Here is a 24,772-nt window from a genome sequence, read left to right as displayed (position 1 = left end):
TTTGCATAGTCCTAATCCCTTGAAAACATCCCAAATCACTAACAAATACATTTTTTCCACAAATAAAATTATTGTTTATATTCTTGCGCAGAGCAAAGTCATTTAACACCTTGTACGTAAACAATATGGCCATTTAACATAATTAACAAGCAAAATAATGACTGAAGAAAAAAGACACAAACGAAAGAACAATCAAAAATTGAATTGGGCATGAATTATTTTCCATGGCTACAGATCCTCCTAGCCAAGTAACTCAATTTGATTTAAGGTGATTAATTAATCTTTAAGCCTAATGAGAAGGATTGTGAGTGATTTAATATGAAATGTTCAATCATTTCATTTTAAATAAAATTTAAAAATATTTAAATCGAAAATAAACAAAACAAAAATGAAGAATATTTTTTAATAAAAATGCAAACAAGAAATTGAATAATGAAATATAATACCATGGGCAGTGATGATCCATTTTACGGATGCATCGGTTACATGTACGACAATGATGAGCTCTCGGTGGCCTATATATTTCACATTTCAAACAAACCGTCCAGCCTTCCTTCTGCTCACTAGACGCTCTATTACCTGAAAAAGAAAAAAAAAATAGATTCCATTTTGAAAGAAAAAAAATGATGCAAAAAAAGGGGGATTGTCATTTTCATTTTTAGTGTGTATTTTATTTGTTTTTTTCTATCTTTTTAGCATTTTTTTTCCTTTTTTCTCCTTTTTTAATTTATTGTTTTTTTCTCCCTACATTCTCGGCCACTCTAAGGACAATTACTGCTTTCTAGGGCCATAATGAGAGAAAGGTTGAGATGGTTAGGACACGCTCCTAGTGAAGGATGACAATTGCAGGTGAAGCATGACAATTGCCGAAAATGTTGTTTTCAGCCAATCATCTAGGGCAAAACAAAAAGTAGGTCGTCACCGAATGGGATAGGAGGAGGTCGTAAGCAAGAATTTAGGGGAAATTGGAATTTCTTGGGAGGGTGTAAAGAGTGAAGTTTAGAATAGATTGCGATGGAAGAGGAGCGCGTGTTGGCCTCAGGTGGCTTGGTAGTGCAGTGAGTTGCTAGTAGTGGTGTTGGGGGTATGAGGTATAATTGCTTGAACATGCAACGTACAATTGTCCATGGGAAAAACAATCAGTATTAAGATCTATACCACATTTTTCTAATGATTGACCTTGAGCTTTGTTGATGGTGATTGCAAATGCTAATCGAATTGGGAATTGCACTCTTTTAAATTGAAAAGACAGATCCGTTGGGATCATGGGAATGCGAAGAATGAGAACAGCCTCGCCCTCAAAAGGCCCTGTCAAGATTGTGGCCTCTATTACGTTTTCCGTTGTTTTTTTTTCACGGCAAGTCGCGTGCCATTGCAAAGCTTTGGTGGGTTGATATTTCTTAACAGTATTATTGGTACGCCTATTTTTAGTTGTAGCACGTGTGGTGGAAACCCTGAAAGATCCACGTAATTTAAAAATTCAGATGGATAATTAACCGCCTCATTTGGTTCCAAAACTGTGTCGACTGACTTGTAAAGGACTGCCTGGTCTCGAATCTTGGTCAAAACAATATTGTTGATTTCGTGGACGTCTGCATTTTTGGGTGCAAGAATCGCTCTTTCACTTAGTCATTTATTATTTTTATAATTGTTTAGAATATTCGGAAATACTTTTTCAATCAATTCATTTTTGGACGTTACTAAATTACAGAATTCAGCAGGTGGTTGTATACGTCCTGAAATTGAGTCTACTGGGAGCTTTCCGTTTCCAGTTGCCAGCAATTGATCTGAAAATGTTTGACCAGAGTCATCGTTTTGCAATCGGACATGCATATTTGTAGTTAATTTTAATCTTTTTACGTGTGCCCATAAATTAGAATTTTTCAGGCAAGCATTCATTTCGTCTGCAGGGGTTGATCTAGGTATTATAGGTAATGTTTGCCTGAAATCTCCCGCAAGCAATATTAATGTGCTGCCAAAGGGTTTCGAATTCCCTCGCAAATCTTTCAAACATTGATCCAGAGCCTCGAGCGATTTTTTGTGTGCCATTGTGCACTCGTCCCAAATAATAAGTTTGCATTGCTGCAATACTTTACCCATCCCAGATGATTTGGAAATATTGCACGTGGGAGTTTCTGTAGAATGCAAATTCAGAGGGAATTTCAAAGCGGAATGAGCAGTTCTTCCACCAGACAGCAATGTTGCGGCTATTCCGGACGACGCAATTGCCAACGCTATATCATTTTTTGATCGAATTGATGCCAGAATCAGTTTTATCACAAACGTTTTATCAGTACCTCCTGGCGCCTCCAAAAAGAAAATTTCTACAACGTTGTTATCGACACAATGCATTATCGTATCATAAATGTCTTTTTGTTCCGAAGTTAACTTGGAAATGTTGATTTGTACATACGACAATAGATCACTCGTACTGTAACTTTGTTCACGATCCAATTCTACACATGTCGAAACAGCAGCGGTACGATTAGGTGAAGGCATTCCCAAATCCTGAAGAGGTTTGTTTGCCATACATATGCACAAATCTTCTATAATAACTAAAGTGTAGTAATAAATTTCTGATGTAAAATCAAAAGTCATATCTGACGTCTCTAACCGTTTTCGATGGAGTATATCTTCGGACATTTTTTATTTATATTTTTCCCATAACTCTGTAGGAGCTGATGGAGAGCAAGTTGTTAGTGTGATGCCAAACAATGCACGAATTTGACTTGGAGTTGACGTTTCGCACGCGTCATTGATGCAGTTATCCCAGTGTTGGTCATTCTCCAATAAATTCAGAGCTTGGCATGCATCACGGTAAGTGTCATGTATAGTACCGTTTACAGTTCTCAAATACTCAAAGGACGTCGGACCGGGTACATTCACCAAAAGCAGGCGTAGAAAGAAGCATTCATGTTGATTGGGGTGAACGGTGTAGAGTCTTCCTATCGTGGTATCTTTGAAGATGGTAGGTTGGCCGTCGACTGACTTACCCTGTTTTCGACGTTCAAATACTTTATTTTTAGTATTCCACATGTAATACGAAGGCACTTCAGTATACAGCAGTTTTTTTGCAAAAGAATCCTTTTTGCATAGCGAAAAGAAAGCAGTTAACTTTGTATCCGGTGGATTCAGGGCTCTTTGTTGCACGTTGGAATCCGAAAAATAAACACGTTGACCATTCTGTAAATGTACCGCTAAGTGAACAACAGCTGGACTACCTTCATGTATCGGAAATGAAAGAATTCGCCAAACAGCTTCATTACTGCTTATGTATCTTCCAGCCTGATATTGTACGATTAAGTCAATATCTTTGATTTTGGACTGCAAGCCAAAAACTGCCATGTCACTGCCTTTGTTGACGTATTTACATATGTATTTGATTGCCTTTACGGAGTTACAGTATTCAGCGTTTATGTGTGCATTAAATGTTTTTGATAATAATAGGGAATATGGAACAACCCACTGGTTATCTACTTCGATGGTGGTACCGTTACGCTTCTTTATTATTGCTGTTTTACCGCCATCTTCAGTAGATCTTCTTCTATACTGTGGGTAACCATCATTGCCAGTAATTGTGTTGGATACTAAAAGTCGAGGATGTTGCTTCGTGCACCTTCCTTTGGCCATGCATGGTGAATTTTCGTTCAGTGCACCGCAAGGTCCATGTATCATATTTTTTACAACAATATCATATAACCCCTTATCGACATTTTCATCAGGTATTTCAGCGGAAATCACATCATCAATTTCGTCAGAAGTAATTTTATTATGTAGCCAGATTAGTATATGTGCGTGTGGCAAACCTCGTTTTTGCCATTCCACTGAGTACATCCAGCATCGCACTGACCCAAAAACTTCAAGTTTTACTATGTAGTTTATCAGTGATTTCAACTTTTGCCCGAAGACACGGGCCGTAATGTCATGTCTATGAACCGCCGATTGTCCTTGAAGTAAAAGCTGTTGTATCTCGTCCCAAGATTGATTACATGTAAATGTAATAAATAAATCTGGACGACCATAGAGAGGAACATACGCAATAGTATCTTGAGCATATTCATGCATATGACGGGGACTGCCAGCATATGACGAAGGTAAAATCGTTAATCTTCCAACGTTTGTGGTATTACCGTCATTTACAATTGCATCTCGCAAATGAATGTATTGTTCAGAGCGGAGCTTGGTCGGATTCAGACGGATATATAGCAAACGTTCTGATTCAATTTTTGCATACATATCAACGAAGTATTGGTGAAACAATTGACTGCGTTTTAAAATATAATTGTCTTCATCCTGCAGAATCATTAGTCTATAGGAATAATAATGCATTGCACTGCATTTCTTATTCATTTCTTTGTTAGTGGCTGTATTCATCAATTTAACATTAAAGTGATAGCCGTCGGCTCCATCCCAAAAAATGATAGGATATTGTAGGGCATCGTAGCATCGATGAGTATCAGCAATTCTTAACAACTGAGCGTTTTGCTTATGAAGAATAATATCTCGAGGTAAAAACTGATCACCGACCATAACGATTGCCACTTCGTCGATAGTTGGAGCATTGTATCTACGCATATGTTGGCCAGGAGGCGTTTTGTCAGCGGAAATAACAATTTTAAGCCTATCAGTAGGCATCAAATCGATGGCTGTTTTGAACAGACGCACTAAATTATTATTTTCGTGGAAAATATGTTGCAATTGGGAAACGATTGTCCTTTTAACGTTGGGAGAAATTTCGCAACGTGTATTCAATTCAGAATTTCTATCACTGATGAAGTACAATTGTAAAAATTTATGATTCTCGCCTGAGAATGGTAGAAGAGACCCTGTTCTATGATAAATTTGCCCTTTTACTTTGAAAGTAGGCATAAATTGATCTTGATTTTCGATTTGGGCACCAAACCAAGTCATTTGGAAACATGAGTTATATTTTCTGATGTTTGATAAAAAAACGCTTAGATTCTGACGTAGTTCCAGTAAGCAAAGTCTTCAATGGCTCTGGGGGTGCAGCCAGTAGAGGAAGTTTAACTTTCCCTGAGGCGCAACACATTCCCATTGTTTCACCATTAAATTTCAAGGCCTTGCAGTAGGGACAAATTTTAGACATAGTCCCGATTTGAACACATCTACTATAATCATCGACTGGGCTGTACCTGAATGCCATGCGATAATTTTCACGTTGCTCTTGTGATTCCTCGGCATGATTTCTTTTGGCATTATCTCTTGAAGCCGCAAGCCTGTTTTCACGTTGCTCTTCTGATTCCTCGACACGCTTTCTTTTTTCACTTTCTCTTTTAGCAGCAAGTCTGGTTTCGCGTTGCTCTGGTAGTTCCTCGATACGCCTTCGTTGACGTAAATTGCACATTCCTAATCTAGCATTATCTCTTGAAGCCGCAAGCCTGTTTTCACGTTGCTCTTGTGATTCCTCGACACGCCTTCTTTTTTATTTTCTCTTTCAGCATCAAGTCTGGTTTCGCGTTGCTCTGGTAGTTCCTCGACACGCCTTCGTTGACGTAAATTGCACATTCCTAATCTGGCCCTTTCTCTTTGAACCGCAAGCCTGGTTTTGCTTTTTGGTAACATTCTATAACATTGGTAGTTAGAAAAATCTTCACGTACCAAGCTTGCTAAAGCTCAAGAATTTATAATAAACCTCAAATTTTAAGTATCTTTTTTAAGGTTTTCAAATTACATTAATCTATTGTCAAAATATTTCGAAATATTTATGCAATTCCCAGTTTTTTACATTTAAACCCTCAACACAAAAATACATACAACTTATTTATATATATATAGAAGATATAATCTGGCGTAACAGACAAAGTGTAACAGACATAACACACAAACAACTTATTATATATATATATATATATATATATATATATATATATATATATATATATATATATATATATATATATGCATATATATACATTTATATATTTATACAGTAAACAAAATAAATAGTAAACAAAATAAATAAATACAAATAATAAAAATAATCATAAAAAGGTAATAATGTGTGGGTGTATGAATGAAACTGTACTTTTGTTTGTCTGTGTGAAACAATAAAGGAAATAAGGCAACATTTTGGGGTCTATGAAATATAATAGATATTGGGTAGAAATCGCTTTACAGACAAACTCTTTTAATATCTTTATGAGAGTAGTAAAGCAAGGTGAATAAAACTTCAAGTAAAGATTCTAAAATTTCCCGGATAATCACTACCTAGCTTAAGTACTAATCCATAGCTGTTAAGGAAAGTTTAAAATTTTCATAAAGGCATTTGTTTATCTCAGGTGAATAGTCAGGCGGAGGGGAAAATTCTTCAGAATGAGCATAAAGCACACTGAAAATTTTAAACTATATTTGTGTTAAAAGGGCATTCATTTATTTATTCTTTTTATCATACTACTATAGGATAACAACTGAATATCTATTCTGTTACTATCCGCCGTTCATAGTGAAGACACCTAAACTCGTTTAACCAGTGTTATAATTTGTTCGTGTCATACCGAATGCAGGGAATTGATTTGGATTAGCCTGCTGCAAACCTAATTTGGATAATATCTGGCACTATTTGAAGCTGGGGGTCGTAACCCCCCCCCCCTGGCGTGTAAGTCTTTGTCTCATGTTAATTAGAGTTACTAATTAGTAGTTTACGATGTCGTCTTGGAAAATTGGAGATGTTGGGGTTGCTAAGTTTCAGGGTTATCCCTTGTGGCCAGTTAAAATTATTGGTGAAGTCAAGCAAGCGTCAGGTCCAACTAAATTCACCCTTTTCTGCCACGCGCCGCATGAATTTCAAACAGTTTCTACCTAAGGCTTCCACGACGTCAAATTAAAGAGAATAGAGGCACTGCAAAAAACTAATAACGATGCCAAGCTCGCTTTCAATGAAATGGGCAATGATCCAGAAATCTACCAGCCATACTTGGATAAATATCGTACTAAGCGCAAGGGCACTGTTTCTAACAGCACCGATCAACCAGGACATCTTTCGAAAAATCCTCCGTCAAATCTAAGCCCGGATATAGGCAACCAATCTTCTGACCTGAGCATTAGACTAACTCAGACCCAACAAGAATCGGAAGCTGTAAAAGCGAATCTCAGGGAAGAAATCTCACGAAAAGTTTCTGATCGCATAAACAATCAACTCCCGCACTCGACTGAATCAATTATAGACGTATATGATTATTTGATGGTCGAGTACTCGCCAAAATTTGACTTTATCGAAAAGCAACTAAAATCGCGAAAAACAGCTTCATGATCCTCGAAGAGCGAGTGAAAAATATCGAAAATAGACTTGACGATATTGAGCAGGAAGATAGGCTGGATTCGCTTATTTTCAGTGGTGTCAAACAAGCTCGGGGTGCTGATGTAAAATCGTGTATTAACAGTATTATTTTGGACAAGATGGACGTACAGGCTACTGTTTTGGAACTAACTAAAGTGTATAGATTTACCCTTCCAGCGATCCTACGCGGCCTGATATGATTGCCCCGGTACTCGCTCAGTTTTCTTCTAAAGATGTGACTAGAAAGTTATTTGCTACCAAGAGCAAACTGGCTAAATCTGGTATATTTGTGGCAGAAAGTTTAACGAAAAAGCGACGAGAAATACTGCAACTGGCTCGTGATAGGTTAGGTAACCACAACGTATGGTCCGATCACGGCCGTATTTTTGCTCGATCTGGAACTGACACTCAGCTACGCCGACTGTGGAGTCGTGACGACATCTAATCTGAATATATTTTTTTTTCGTTATAGTAGTTACAAATGTGTACTTTAGTATTTAGATTCTTCCGTAGTAATAATTCTTTAATAGAAAGTAAGATGATTTATTTATGAATGTTTTCGCGATTACTAAGGTTGGAAAATAATCGTTTTTCGTTGGATAATATTTTGTCGAGTGATGCTGGTAGCCGGTCAGAATTTTCGGATAAACAGCCTGCAAGGCATAGTAAATATGCTGCAGTAGATGATGTGAGGGCACCCGTTATGCTGTCCGGATTTCAGATTTTCCATTGGAAGTGTCATTTAACTACTTCACATGAAGATGTAGTTGATATAATGAACAAACTTGACAGTGAGGTGCAAGTGATAGGTATTTGTGAATCATTTCTTAGTGAACAGTGTCCTGCTTCGTTATTTAATTTTCCAGGTTACACACTTATTTCCAAGAAACGGTCAGCGATGGGAAGGGGAGGTTTAGCATTTATAATCAAGGATGATGTAAAATTTAAAGTAAGGGAAGATTTGTTTTTACGGATTGAAGGTAAGATTGAAACTTTTGCTATTGAAATAGTTACAAGATATAATAATCCACTTCTTATTTAATCGGTGTATAGACCCCCTAGTGCTAGCCCGGATTTATTCCTAGAAGTATTTGAAATTTTAAAATCTGAAATAATTCGAAATTTTGATAAAATGGTAATCATGGGTGACTCTAATTTTGATTTATTAGATCTTCAGGCCAAAATTTTTTCCTTAATGTCATGTTTTCATTTGGTCTTTTCCCGTTAAATTCTATCCCATCCCGCTTAATGGACCATTCTGCAACTTTGATTGATAATGTTTTCGTCAGTGAAGTTATGGTGAAAGATAGCACGTGTGACGTATTTACCCATTCTGGTTCGGACCACTTACCACTTCTTTGTTCGTTGCAGAAGTTATCAGATTGTAAAATTAAAAGAAAAAATAAGATTCTTCGGCGTGACATGAAAGAAGTTAATCTGGCTAAATTTAATAATGAAGTTAGTTCGTTGGATTGGGAGGTGGTTTACAATGAAAAAGATGATGCTTCAAAAGCTTTTAACATTTTTTCAGATATCCTTTACCCTGTGTTTGAAAAAAATTTCCCACTGAAATTCATTGCAAGAAAGCTAAAAAGAGAAAGCCGTGGATAATGATGAAATTGTGAGTTTAATAAGACAAAGAAATAAATTGTATTGCCAATATATCTTGATGATCTATCTGAAATGATTTTAAATGAGTTTAAAGAGTTGAGAAATTATGTAAATAATTTAAAAAGAAATGTAAAGAACGAGTATTATTTAAACAGTTTGAAGAATAAGGAAGGTAATATAAAAGATACTTGGTGAATTTTCCGTGAAGTGATAGGATATGAAAAAAAAAGATATGAGTGTAACCAACATAAAAACTAATAATAGAATTATTCATGATAAATTAAAAATAGCAAATAAAATGGGTGATTATTTTTCGAAGATTGATAGTGTTATACAGAATGAAGTGTCTAGAGGTGGTGGTGCCGTCAATATTAACACACATCCTTTAAGCATGCAGGATGGGTTCAATTTGTACCATGTACTGGTGAAGAAGTTGAAAAAATTGTTTGTAGCCTTAAATCAAATTCTTCTGGTGTAGATGGATTGAACCTAAAGGCTCTTAATTTTGTGTCGGTGTATCTTTTGCCGGTACTGGTTTATTTAATTAATCTCTCAATGGTTAAAGGACATTTCCCGTTGGAACTGAAACGGTCTAAAATCATACCTTTACATAAAGGTGGGGATCCCTCGGACCCCTGTAACTGGCGACCAATTTCCATTTTACCTTTATTTAGTAAAATTTAGGAAAAAGTTTATTTATAAGCGATTGAATAATTTTTTGGATTCGAAGAAAATATTGTATAATAGACAGTTTGGTTTCAGAAGTAAACATTCCACTAGTCATGCAGTACACTATCTTTTAAGTTTTGTTGATAATGCGCTTGAAAATAATATGGTTCCTTTAACTGTTTTTGTATATTTCCGTAAGGCTTTTGAGACACTGTGGATTTTAATACTCTTCTAAGTAGACTAAGTGGGCTTGGTTTAGGTAGTACTTGTGTAAAGTGGTTTTCATCGTACTTGCATGGCCGGACTATCAAAGTTGCTTTATCAGATATATTAAGCAGAGAGTTCAGTGTTAAACGTGGAGTACCTCAAGGTTCCGTGCTGGGACATCTACTTTATCTTATTTATGTTAATTCGTTGACTTCACATGTTGGAGTTGAGGCGCTGACCTCTTTCGCGGACGACACTGCGATAACAGTAATTAGTAGTTGTTTGGTGCAGGTTGTACATAAGGCTAATTTAGCACTTGAACGTTCGCGCAGTTTTACAGTAGGTAGTTCCCTAGCAGTTACCACATCTAAAACAAATTACATTATCTTTAGCAGAGCAGGTAGGTTACTTATTGATAATAATATATTTTTTGGACATTTACCCATTAAACAGGTTTTTGAAATTAGGTATTTGGGGTTTTGTTTAGATAATAATAATAGTTGGAAAAAGCATTGTAGTGTTATTGGTGCAAAAATGGCTAGGGGTCTAGGAATTCTGAGACGTGTAAACAAAAATTCCATTCAAGATTTTAAAAATCATTTATTTTTCCCTTGTTCATCCTTATATAGATTACGGTTGTATTCATTGGGCTAGCAATTTCTTTTCTAATTATAAAAGGATCCAGATTTTGCAAAATAAAAGCATTCGATTGATTGCGGACATAAAACAGCAGGTTGAATCCAAAACTATTGCTAGCTTTTCCCGGTGTAATGTTTTAAATATTGGTCAGATTCGTGACTACCAGGCATCAATTTTTGTGTTCCAGAGCATGAAACACATATGCCCTGAGTATTTTCATGATTATTTTTCCACGAATCAAGAGCACCATAATTATAATACAAGAAATTCACAACTTTTAAGCCACGAAAAAAGAGAAACAGTCAGATCATGATATGTGGTTCATAATCTGGGGCCTTCTGTTTGGAATAGTCTGCCGGCTGGCATCAGGGAGTCTGTCACTTTATACGGGTTTAAAAATAAATTGAAAACATTTTATTTCACTAATAGATTTTGAAGGGCAGGAGGTTTTTGATGTCTTTTTTCGCAGTTTCTTGGGGTGGGGTGGGGGCTGAAACCGGTAAATAATATTTAATAGGATTATTTTGTTGCATTTTGTTCATGTGTATATGTTGTTGTTTTTATATATAAGATAGGCTAGGTGGACAATCATGAGATGTTATGTTTAGATATTTATTTATAAGATATAAATCATAATATGAATTTGCAGCACATGTCCTTAGAACTTTCTTTTTGCTGCAATAATTTATCAGTGTTGTCATTTATTATTTATGTTTATATTGTGGATAAAAATAACACCTACCTACCTACCTATCCGGTATGTCGGATAAGAATGGAATTTTTCCCGTCCTCACAAACTAGTTTTTTTTTTACCTTCACTTTTAAAACCAATCTACGAGCTGGAAAAGTATTTACGAGACATATTCGTTTTACTTTATTTTTACAACCAATTACGAGGCGAAGAAATATCTAAGAGGAGAATGATTTCAAACCCAGTAACCCTCCCGAGATACGCCCCTGTCTGAAGGTTACTCAATCAGTTATACAGAGAAACAGAGAACCAATACAGAGTTCAAAATAGAGAACCAATGTACATTTTCACTTTGTATCCTTTTTATTGGCTAAAACTTTCACACAGAAGCCAATCAGATTTTACAAAGGGGATGGTAAGTGGCTTCCCTTTCCAGCATCAATTTAAGGTATAATGGAGCTGGCCTTAGTCCCTAACCCTTTAAAACAGAGGTTTCAAAGATGTTCTTGAATAGAAATGTGGAAATGTAATACCTTGTTGGTATCAAACTCATACAAGGGTTTTTCATTCTTATAGTTGAAGGGTCCAAAGTGGGATCCATGCTCCTCCAAAAACATTCCATTCCATTCCCAAATTTGCTTATACACACTTGCTGCATCTCTTTTAACTCATGTAATACTTTACCGTTCTGAATTATTAAATGTTAGTCATTACAAATCATGAATTGTACAGTGTCATAGTCCTAAATCAAAACACACTAAGTACAGGTTTCATAAATTTTATTTAATTTCTGTCAGAGTTGGTGTTCAAGGGTTCCTGAGTGTGTTGATTACAAGTTTAAGATTAGTTGTCTAATATTCTCACCAAAGTTTCACCAACGCGCACTTAACAGTTTTTTATACACAAGCAAAACATAGTTTTGCTTAACAAACAGTGTTGACTTTCACCGACTTTGGTATTTTAGGATTACTGAGGTTGTTGAATTTAGATCTAGGTTGAAAATTTCAGCATAGAAGGTGAAAATCAAAATGCACAAACTCTTCCTATAACTATTCATACCAAAATAGCAACAAACGTGTTTCTATTTTTATTAACTATTATTTCATATTATATAGAAAATGCTATGAATTAAAACAATAAACTTAAAACAGACAGAAATAGCAATAAAAATGATACCAAACTTAAACGAACAAAGATTACAACAAAACGAGCGGTGTTGTCCCTCCTCCCTCAACCTTCTCCCCCCCCCCAAAAAAAAAATTGTGATTTGTGATTTACTGAATACAAAATATATTTATTGAGATAGAGAGAGAAAATAATTTTATTCATAAACAAAAATTTTGTTTTTAAAGTTTTTATTTTTTCTTCACTATAATATTTAGAAATTAATTAGAGATCAAAGTTCCTATATTTTTTATTTTTTGATAGTAGTACATTTATAACAATACAATTAATTTTATTTTAATAATGTGTAATAGACTTCACTGATGGAAACTATACATTTTTGTGTTTTGGTTCCCTCTTCTCTTAAAAGAATTATCTGGGGCCTCTTACCCCCCCCCCCTAACAATTATATTGAATTTTTGCACCTTCTTTTAGCCCCCTAGATGAACAAACTAAACAAAAGAAAAGAAAGTTAATTGAAGTAGGATGTTTATATTCAAATTTCTCTTTGAGAAAAGTTAATATGGGTTTTCAAAAACTACCTACATTAGCTAAATATTATTAACGTCTAAAGATGTTAAAAGTTAGACCATAACTGATAAAATGTCATAACACACATACCTAAATATAGTTTTAAAAAATAACTAAGATATGTAAGCTTCTTTTCTGGTTTGGCCAATACCTTTCCCATAGGTTACAGTCTGCTGAATACAGGCAATAATAATAAATAAATTCCCTTAAACATATTTTAAGCATTTCATTATATGTTAGAGACTTAAAAAAGAAAAAAGAATCCAAAGATAACATACCAGAATGAAGATCAGAAAAATCTAGCTTTCTTGCAGGGAAGGGCACAGTACCAGGGTCTGTAAAAACTGCTCTCCAATGTGCAAATAATAATAAAAAAATCAGTGAATTAAATGAAACTGCATGAATTGAAGTCCAAATGCTGGAAATAGAACATTTACAAGTTAATTAAACTGTTTATGTCTGTCTGAAAAACATACAGTAATACATGTGATAATTTAGTAAAAAAAAGCCTACATCATAGGCACACACTGATCCAACCTTTGGGTATGGGACACAATATGTTTCATGGAGGGCAGATCAAGATTATTAAAAGGAAACCCTGCTACCAAACTGACAAGAGACAATATGGGAAATTTGTCTCACAAAGAATCAACAAGTGTCAGAAGTGAAAAAAAAAAACGATTTTGCAAGCTCAGCCACCTAGTTGGAAGCAATGGGTCTTTGAGGCCTGAGCCATGATCCAGTTGTCCCACTAAAAAAAAGTAAAGAAAAAAAGTAAATATCCTTAAAACCTATTTCAAATCTGGAAGTTGTAAACTTTCAGATTCACTATTGTTCTTTGCTATATTTTTCCTATCTCCTTAATGTCCTCATAAGGGACTTTTGTCGGACGAAGCCGAAAAAAATCGCTATCTTTGGGCGCAAAGTGAAGCTTCTGGAAGAGACTTCATTGGGCGAAGCCCAACGAAACTTACTGCTTCATGTGCGCGAAGTCGACAGAAATCTATTGGCCCCTTAAAAAAAACGATTAGTCGAGCAGAGCCCTACAAAACTTGGTATTTTGTTGGTCCAACGTAATGTCATAAAAAACTTTCGCCAGCCAAAGAACAACAAAATTTACTGCTTCATTTGGGCAAAGGTGACAGAAACCAATTCTCCCCCCAAAAAACGACTTGTTTGCCTGAGCCCTACAAAACTCGATATATAGTGTGTCCAATCTAATTTCGTTAGACTTCCGTCGGGCAAAGGACTACGAAATTTATTACAAATAAATTGTTGGTCGACAATTTGGTGGAGGCAAGCATCATGGGTCATATCTATGATGGGATTCACAGTATCAGAGGTGACATAGGGGAATTGGTCTTTCCAGGTGATGGTCGGGAGGTTGAAGTCGCCCGCAATTAATAGGTCACCCTTATGGGTGTCTGCAATCTTCCTAATGAGCTCAGCTAGCTTTGCATCTGTTTGCTCAGGTGAAGGTGATGATGGGCTTCTGTATACACAGCCAATTCTAAAAGTGGGATGGTTTTTACTCTATACAACTGAATATCAAAGAATATAGTTTCAGCGTAAGGGCATCCACTGGGACGCTCAATAGGGGTGACAACATACGAGGATTTGACTAATGCATGTGTTCCACAGCAGCAATGACTGGATTGGATATAGTGTGGTAACCTTGCAGATTAACATGTGAGTCTAGGAGCTGGTTTCTTGAGTTCTTAGGACAGACCTCAGTAAGGAGTATAACATCATAGTTATTTGTGTAAATCATAGATTTCATCTCCTTGATTTTGTTAGGAACTTGGTCAACGTTTGCGATTAGAGCGGAAAAATCTTGACTTACTTGCTTCCTTTTGGTAATTGTAGATATTTTGGACCAGCTCATCTTCAATGGACAAGAAAGTGCTGCAGGATCTACTATCGTCGGTTGGATTGGCGCTTTCATTTGTGAAGGACTTGAACAAATCAGGACTGGACAAATCAGAAAGTTCATCAATACTTGCTAGTTTATCAATATTCACTTTGTCACTATTTACACTATGTACAGGGCTAGCAGATGGAGCAACAGTTTTCTGAGACGATTTTTTCGCGGTTGATAGTTAAGTTCGGTTCTCCTAGTTCAGTTTGGTGTCTGAGTTCAGTGGCTAAGACATTTCTTTTCTCCCGGTCTTCCCATGATGCATCTGCCCTAAACTGAATTTCTTGACAAAGCTCATAAGATCTTTATAGAATGCGTTTTTTCAAGTTTAAATTTTGGACAGAGAAAAGAATGGGAGGGGTTTGGCTGTGGGTTGATTCTTGATAGCTTGCTCCTGCTTGTCTGATGGGTTGCTGAGTGGCCCCAACCTTTTTGACAGGCGGCCATTGGCTTATAATGCATCTTACGTTAGTAATTTTTGCGTTCAGAATGTTGTATTGCTCTGTAAGACATTTCTCAATGAACGCCTTGTCCCTGTTTATTCCTATTTGCAAGGGTATGCCATAAGCAACTAGGTGAAGTTTCCTACTATCTCTGTCTCTTTCCTGTCTAAACAGTCTGCAGACTTCGTCTTCAATGTGGGAATGAAGGGGGGTCTGCTGATGTACCAGAGTGCTTGCAAACCAGACAGTACCACTGCATATCTCCAATGGTTGACATCTTTGTAAAGAGTTCATACTCTAGGATGGACATGTTTATGCACTCTACACACAGCCATTTTTCACATTCATTGCATAATATGGCTTTAGATTCTGGCTCAAGACCTTGTTTGCAGCCTGCACAGAAATCCAGAGACTTTTTTGGACTGGATAATTTCTGTTTGCAATCTTGTTTAGGAGCCATACTTGTTTGCGCAACTTTCTGGATTTGCACTCCTGTTGGTCTTTTTCTTTATTTCTTATTCTGTGACTGGCGTAAAAAAGATCGCTTCGCGAATGAAAACGCAGCATATATGAAAATACAGCACGAATGAGAATGCAGGGTGAATGAAAACACAGCGCAAAATTAAAAATTAATTGACGTCTTTAAATATTTACTGGATTGGACCTGTGGGAAATGCAGATACCCAATTCGCCTATCCCTAATAGTTTAAGGACAAATATCCAGCCACTACCAATACGGCCCTTTGTGTTTGTTATTGCTCTCTTCTGCACAGGTTATGACTATGGTAAAAGAAGTTTTCAAAAACCTTGTGCAAGGCTCTACACTTTATGCAAGAAATGTATGTCAAGACACCCTGTCTACTCATATAGACCACTGGTTCCCAGAGATGATGGCAAATTTGAACAAGAAATTGCCTGACTTGGATTATGTCTAGACTACAGCAGATATATGGACTGCAAATTGTAAAAGCTGCATTGGCATTAATACACAATGGTGAAATAATGACCTAAGCCAAGGATCAGCTGCAACCACCTGTCAAAGATCCAAAGGCACAAATGATTATTCATCTTGTGCTGATCATCTTAACAAGATTTGCAAAACATGTGGTCTCCTGTACACAAAAATTATTAAGACTGTAACAGACAATGGCAGTAATTTTGTGAAAGCTTTCAATTCAATTTATTTCTGACCCATCAAAAAAAAACAAAAGAGGGTTTGTAGCCGTAGTGACAGAGAAAAACGAAAAAAAAATAAAAAGAGACAATAAACAAAAAGAGAGATTATAATCAACAAGGAATTTGCATATCCAGTCTGCCCTACTGACACTATGCCTGACAGAAGTAATGATAATAGAGACTCCGACAATGACAATGACACCTTTGTAATCATTTCAGCTTGAAAATTTGCTTGACTTGCAGACAGAAAAGTGAAATGAAAAAGAAGAATCTGGAAGTGGATATTACTTATCTCACTTGCCTTGTGCAAACCACACCTTCAATCTTGTTGCTAGGAAAGATAGTGTAGAAAATGTACTATGCTTCAAAATGGATTTTTCGACATTGTGGAATGCAATAAGCCAGACCTTGAAAGCCTCTGGTAAAGCCCAAGATTTAATGTCAAATCAGCTGATTTTTCCCAATGCAACCTGGTGGAATTCTCAACATGAAGCTGTGAAAAGAATTGTCAAAGTGTGCAACCAGATTCAACGGTTTACACCAAATTAAACAAAGTAAAAAAGAATGCAATTGAGTGATGAGATTGAGGAACTTTTACTGTTGAAACCAAACTTCCAAATTTGATAATGAATTTTGTAGGAATTTGAATCATAAATAGTAGGCTTTGAGAAAAAGTTGTTTTGTAGCTAGAGTAATTTGTATTTTATACATATATTTTGTAATTAAATACAAATTACTTCCCTGGCAGTTAGTGGTATAAGCAATTTGGGTAAAATTCTTCTTTAGCTACTTTTGGCTATCTTGGAAAGGGGTTAGGTTAGGAAAGTCAAACTTTCAGGGATGGGTCTACAGGCTAAAGTTTGGGTAAATTTATAGCAAACAGTATAACTGGCTTTCATATAAAGTGAATATACCACTTGACATCTTTTTTTATGCTCTTTACAAATATAATAATTGCTTCTACCAGAAATTCAGATTTAAGCGCTTTTTGACCTCTTAAAAATGACCTAAAAATGGGGTGTAAAAAAGGCTTAAAACATTGGTCTCAAACTTTAAAACATTGGACTCAAACTTACTGTTTCATTATAAATCCATTTTTTTTAATGTTATATTATCCACAAGCACTGATTTTCCACAATTAAATTGGATAGATAAGCCTTGTGGAATATTTATCTACACCTTCTTCTGTTGGCTTTCATATTTTCAACCAAAAACGCATGCTTTTATTTAAAATTAAATATCAATGAAGAAGAAAACATCATAACATCAGTAAAATTAATTTGTCCAAATTAAGATTGGAAAATCAGTGCCTGTGGGTTATATAAAATTACAAAAAAAGGATTTAAAATGAAACAGTAACTTTGAGATCAATGGTATAAGGTATTTAAGATTTGAGACCAATGTTCTTAGCCTTTTTATATCCCATATTTAAGTCATTTTTAAGAGGTCAAAAAGTGCTTAAATCTGAATTTCCGGTAGAAGCAATTATTATATTTGCAAAGAGCATAAAAAAGGCATCAAGTGGTATATTCACTTTAAACAAAAGCCAGTTATGCTGTTTGCTATAAATTTACCAAAGTTTGTCCCAGGAATGTAATTTGAAGTACCTACCTCTACTGCTTCTTGCTCTAGAGGGACCTGAAATTTGCCAACATCACAGGTCAATACCAACTGAAATTTTGACAAAAGAATATTTTACCTTAATTTTGAGTTTTCAGTTTCTTTTGGTCAATGTTCTACTACCTGAACAATTGTTTAGGGTTATGAAACTATTGTTAATAGATGCATTTTGACTTTTTGAACATCTTTTCTCTCTTGTAAAACTACCTCAAACTCACCATTATGGAGTTATTATATATTTGCACATTAGGGGGAGGGGGTAAAGCATAGCATATATTAAATATAGCAATGGTTAGTTTAAATATTTAATATATGCTATGCTTTACCCCACCCCCTGATAGGCAAATATATAGCTCAAATTTGTTTCTAAACAATTACAGATTTTTGATTTGAAAAGTCCAATCAACAAAAATGGAAATGATTACAATTCTATAGGCTATGTGTAAATACAGGATATTTGGGCCAGAATACCTACATAATGGTGAGTTTGCAAGAGAGAAAAGATGTTCAAAAAGTCAAAATACATCTATTAACAATAGTTTCAAGACCTAAACAATTGTTCAGGTAATAGGAACATTGACCTACTTTTTCTGGATCTAGTTCTAAAAATACAATTCCTGTTTTGAGAAGAATTTGCAAATTTAAATTTAAGCACTATTGCAAATTCAAATTTAAGCACTTTTTGAGCTCTTAAAAATGACAAATTTTCAATTAAAGTATGAGTTATTGGTCATTTTCTAACAAAATAATACTATGTTTTCTCAACTCTGTTTTCTTTGTCATTTTTGACAAAATAACACTACATTTTCTCAGTACTAAAATTAATTATAATAAGGTTAGGTCAAATAGTGCTTAAATTTGAATTTACAATAGAAGTGATTATTATAGTATTCATAAAGAGCATAATAAAGGCATTGAGTGGTATGTTTTCTTTATTGGTAAGTCAGTAATATGAACTGTAATATATTTACTGCCAAAAGTAGCCAAAATAGAATTTACTGTAATTTTTATTTCTAATTAAGTAGGCTACATTTTAACAGTATTTACCACAATACTGCCCTAGGGCTAGCCTACACTTGACCCTAGTGGAGAAGGTTGGGGTGCAATAGCATTTATCAGTACATTTGGAAAGAGAAATTAATAGGGATTTGACCGGTAAATTATTTTCCTATCTTGTTCCTCTCCCATAAAAAATAATAGGCAAATTGCTAATGTTCATGGAGATGGTGTTCTCCTTAAATAGCACCATAAATGAAAATTTTATTAGAACTATACAATAACCTGTTTCCAATCATTTCGATCAGTATCCATCTTACAACTGCGTAGTCTGCATAGGCAACAGCAAGATATGTGAAACAGAGGCAAATTAAACCACAGGGGTCATGCTTGAGCATTTTGAATTTCACATCCTGTAACTATGCAGGCGCGCTACCTGTTCTACAGATGTTATAAGGCTTTTCCTGGCGAACAAATTGTTCATAAACAATTTTGAATACAGATTTACTTATCAACAATGGTTGATCAGCAATAATTTTTGCGGGAGCACAAATTGTTGGAAGTAATTTTGAAAGCAATGTTTTCAAAATAAATTGAACATTTTTTACTATTTCAATTAAATACAGGTTTATTCCTGTGATTCTCATTCTTTATCAAACTTTTTGCTGTTTGATCAAATAATGCATTTTTTTAATAGAACAGAACAAAATTTCTTCATTGACCCTCTGGAGGAAAAAGGGATAGGTAATTCAGAAGAAAGTACCTTATCATGTCTTATTTTAGGGAAGAGATGAGGTTAGCAATATTTAGAAAACCTTCATGAAAGATTAATTGCTTTTTCTCATCTAAACTGTAAAAACAAAACAAAAAATCCTATGATATCCATCCCTAGAATTCTTTCAACTAAGCGTAAGAACACGGGATTGAATAGCTTATTTCAGAGACACTTGGCTTACACTTTTTAGCTAATTTATATTTTGTATTTTCACAGATCACTCACCGCCTTTTTATTTATTGTCAAAATAAAATATAGAATAACATTAAAATGGTAAAAGTTTTCATTTCGGTCGTAAACTAAATAAGAAATCAATTTCAAATCCTTTTTTCTACATTCAAAAGTACTTATAATCGAAAAAAAGAATAATAAAATAAAAATCATCCCCCTCTCCCCACTGTCAGGTTCAAGCTCATTGTCCACTGGTTTTGGGCTCAAATTGACTATCAAAGGATATAATAAAATTAACAGTAAGTTAACTAGCTTAACTTAAGGTTAATAAAGTAAATGGAGTAGCTAAATTTTATCAAATATTTAATAGAAGAAAACGAGAATATACTTTAATAAAAAGTTTACTTTGATTATTAACATATCATTGAAATATTTCATAAAGCAAAAAATTTTGACGGTGAAAATTTTAATTCAGAATAACTTACTATAACGCTATATATACTTTTGAATTCATTCACGAATTACATTTGATTCATTACAAATTACTTAGCGATCTTGGATTACGAATAAATTGAAAAGGGAAATATATTTCAATATATCGAAAAATAAACTGAAAAGTGCTGTAACAAATATTTCTGAATTAAGATCTTTACTATAAGAGTAGCTTAGTATTGGTTAAACAAGCCTATCATAATTGTTTCCTTAATGTCCATAAGAATGCACCCTTGCTTTTGATTTGTGGATCATTTGTAGGTAACCAATCAAGGATCGCCCTGCATTCTTACCTAGAGCACCTTTCTTTACGCTTTACTTTATTTATAATTATTGCTTCACAATTTATGTAACAATTTTTGGAAAATATACAAATATCTCACGATTTAGCATAGCTTTCCAAAGTTTTTCAGTTAAATTGGCTCCTGATACCTCTGCACATTTGTAGAACTCTAAAAAACTAATCTTTTACTGAAAACTAAGCTTTCTTTAGCTTTCTAGAGAGTTAAAATCGCGTCATGAAATTTATTGTTTTTATAGCCTGTGGCCGGATTTGAGAAATGTACTTTCGTTTCCTGCACACCACTTAAGAATTTTTTTGCGTCTAATCCTGATTTGTTGCGTCGGAGAAATCAAAATGAGTTTTTTTCAAATAGGGCATTAAATTTAGGTTTAATCTCACCCCTCCTAAACTTATCCTAAGAATATGTGGAATTCCATTAAATAAGGAGTTCTTTGGGTATATTAAAAAGGGATCTTAAACATCTAGTTCGTGGATTTCGACCATGTAGATTTGTATAGAACTGTTTTCATACTCCTCAGCATTTCTAATTCAGAAATTGCACTCAAAAATATTATTCTTGGTATCATATGACAGGGGAGGATCCAGAAAAAAATTTGGGGGGGCCACTGGACCAAGGGCGCCAATGTGACTCGAAGTGGGCACCAAACTGACAAGTTCATCTAAAAAACGGTTAAAAAAGAAAAAAGAATGGAATAAAGGCACTAGAAGTGTCTTGGGGGGAGGTTCGCCCCCCTCCGAACCCGTGGATCTGCTTATGGCCTAAATTGCTTTTAACTCTTTCATTCATCTAATTTCAACAAAATTAGCCATTCGTTATTTAATTCGTCATACAACTAAAATTAAAGATTTTTTAGTGGGGAGAGGGCGGGGCCAGTTCAAAAAATTACTCCATAGCATAAATTAATGTTGTAAACTGCCTTATTATATCCCCATCATTGAAACCAAGAAATAGTACCCTAAATCGACGGGCTCTTAAGAAAAGAAAATAAAAAAATCTATCAAAAAAGGAAAAAAAGAAAACACAATCTGAAAATGAAGATCTGGCAAACAAAATTAATTACATGATTGATTTTTCCTAAAAGAGGTTTATCTTATAATTTCATGACGAAGTGGTTCATAAACTGATTGTGCGAGCAGTTTCATGTCTAGTCTCTAATAGATCAAGAACAAGATCTTGGGCGCGGGGGCCACTGGACCAAGGGTGCCAATGTGACTCGAGGTGGGCACCAAATTGACAAGCTTATTCTAAAAAAGATAAAAAAGAAAAAGAAAAGAATGGAATAAGTGTGCCAGAAGTGTCTCGGGGGGAGGGTCGCCCCCTCCAACCCCATGGATCTGTTCCAAGCCTAAATTTCTTTAACTCTTTCGATCATCTAATTTCAACCAAATTAGCTACATAGCTAAAATAAATTATAGATAGATTTATTCACGCAAAAGCCCTATTGAGCCATTTGCTATTTAATTAGTCACAAAACTTAAATTAAGGATTTTTTGAGGGGTAGAGGGGGTTTATTATTAGTCAAAACTTACCTTTCGATTCTCCGTATTTTTGATGGTAAGACCAATTTGGTTCCAGTGGTAAGACATGTAGGGGACTTGTAAGTAATAATCGGCTGTTAGGCTACATTCATCTTTAGCGATGAGGTGTTTACAACCTTTGTGAGTTGGTATACTTAGTAGTTATTTTAAGATCCTTACAGATTAACAACTTCAGCGTTGAATCAAAATGAAGAAACAAAACCAAAGTGTGTCTCTCGCAACACTTTACTCGGCAAAGCCGAACAAAGGTCAACGCAACAACTCACATTACCCACGCAACATAGATCTAGTTTTCCAATATAATTTTACGAGTGTAGCGTGTCTTAGAGAGAGGGCCACACTACTTGTAATGCTTCCAAAAATATTTTGTCTGAATATATTAGTCTGTCATTGAATATTAATAAGTGTGAGTCCCTAATCTTTAATGCAAAATCTATGCCCATCTGTCTTCTGTGTTCTAACTTCTCGGTCCGTTGTGTCTTTGAATTGCAGTGGCTAGCCGTTCACATTTGTTTGAATCTGTTGACTTTTAGGACCAACATTGCACGGGATGTTAAAGAAAAACTTAAAGCGGGCTATGGTAAAATAGTGGCTAATCGTGATCATTATTCTCGAAAAGCGTTTGCATTGCTATATAGTAGATTTTGTGACCATTCAGTACTTTTTCTGTCTGGTATTTCACCTATCCTGAAAAAATGATCTGCCTGAATTGTGTATATTATATTTCCGCTATAGTAAGTTTCTGCTTTATTTACCCTAGTCTTAAAGGAAGAAGAATAAAATAATTTGATAATTCGAGGCTTCTCTTCTGACATTATTACTTATTTGCGGAAGTTAGGCTCAACATTGATAGAGGACTATGTTTTTTCTCTGGGGCCCTTCTACCCTTTAGTTCGTTTATTTATTCGTTAGTTTTATCCTGTTTTGGCTTTATAGATGTGTTATCTTTTAAAAGTTGCTTTGTTAGTTGAGTTATGGTTGTGCTGTATATGTTTTAACTCTTACATAGTTGTGTTGTTTTTCTTTCATTATCTTTTATATACTCCACTTGTCTTGTATTTTAGTGGGTAAAAACTGGATTATTATTATTATTATTATTATTATTATTGTTTGCTGTTAAACTCTAAAAAGTAACTCTAAAACCAGGTAACGTCCTCGCGTGTGTTCCTTTTTAATTTTGCATGGCTTTATGGGAAGCTTCTAAATTTCTTCAAGTGTCTTGTTTTTGTATCCGACAGCTTGTCGTGTTACCTACATTACCCTGAATACAGAAGGGTTCCTACCAGGCCGTACGTTGGGTTTGGTTTTAACACTGGTGTCTGCAACATTATGTACTGCACTCCACCTGTGGCATGGAGTTTTTATTTGCTTTAACACCTTTGAAAGTCTGGTGATTGAATTTTTAAAGATTAATTCAAATTGATAAGCATTTATTGATATTAATATTTATTATATTGGTATTTTTTATAGCTTGAATGGAATGTGCAATAATTTTTTTAATAATAAGTTTATTTAATCATCTATTTATATAATGTATAATGATTATTTTTTTTACTTTAGTTCGTTTTTATTTTTGAGCTAGCTATAAACATGTGATACTATATGGTTATAAAAAAGTGGTGCCATATTTTAAATTTTTGCTTAATTCCAACCTTTTTTTTGTAGGCCTATTGAGTCCCATGTCACCTGATTTGTAGTAGTCAATGGTGATAATTGGCATCAGGTTGCATTTTTTTGTTATTTGTTGTTTAATTCTTGTTTTTCAGGCCATGAATCCTGATAAAAAAAAAGGGTTTAATTTTGTAATTTTTACTGTTGTACACATGCTGTAAATAAACGAATTTGAACTTGAACTGTAATTCTACAGTTTCACTACGACTACTTTTTTGAGAAATAGAAATTCAGCAAAGTGCTTCTTTTTAAGATCATAAGTTATATTAACTAATGGGTATAGTCCTTTCACCTCTTCTGCCGAAATCTTTACTAAGCTGTTGTGGCTGAATTAATTTTTTACCTGGCTTTCAGGGATACAATTTGAACCTATAGCGCAAATGTATACAGTAGCGCATGATCCTAGTTTATCCATTGAAAGGTTTAGGGTATGTTGAGGCAAAGCCTTTCTCCTTCAATTCACTTCCACACGCACTTGCTAACAAATTCTTAATAATAGATGGCGCAATTCAAATTCTGCTTATTGTAATCCCATCCAAAGCTCACTTTCTATTCCAAGCACTTTCTTCTATTGCACTAGGGCTGCTGTGTCCTATTTTAAAAACATTATTGCATTACTATATGCACATTCATATTGTTGAACTAATTGAATCATTAGTTACATATATTCTTTCTTTTTCATATCTTGATCATTAATGTATATATGAAACTCTGAAGCTATGGAGTAAGTGCTAAGCTCTGATATCACTAAATCTTCGTTTTTTTTAACAATAATATCATTATAGTCCATTATCCTTAATAGATGTAAGTCAAACAGAACATGTTGAACAGTTTCTTCACTAGCCATTCAACTGTGGG

At 34.8% G+C, this 24,772-nt stretch overlaps 1 protein-coding gene across 2 annotated transcripts in view; it reads right to left on the bottom strand.

Annotated features, from left to right (window-relative positions):
* LOC136028710 (palmitoyltransferase ZDHHC3-like) overlaps positions 1 to 19,366 on the bottom strand; it is a 45,128-nt gene extending 25,762 nt beyond the window's left edge. Inside the window, exons 1-3 of one of the 2 annotated variants that reach the window (XM_065706573.1) lie at positions 19,248 to 19,366; positions 13,088 to 13,227; positions 447 to 579 (exon numbers count right to left, since the gene is read on the bottom strand). In XM_065706573.1, the coding sequence (XP_065562645.1) occupies positions 447 to 579; positions 13,088 to 13,227; positions 19,248 to 19,360 (386 nt within the window). In that variant the 5' untranslated portion in view covers positions 19,361 to 19,366. The remainder of the gene's footprint in view (positions 1 to 446; positions 580 to 13,087; positions 13,228 to 19,247) is intronic. The other variant, XM_065706574.1, reaches the window with a different exon arrangement.
* Positions 19,367 to 24,772: the final 5,406 nt, after the last annotated feature.

This window comes from Artemia franciscana, chromosome 7 (genome assembly GCF_032884065.1).
Source record: "Artemia franciscana chromosome 7, ASM3288406v1, whole genome shotgun sequence".
NCBI lineage: Eukaryota > Metazoa > Arthropoda > Branchiopoda > Anostraca > Artemiidae > Artemia > Artemia franciscana.
This window is presented reverse-complemented; position numbering and strand designations above follow the sequence as displayed.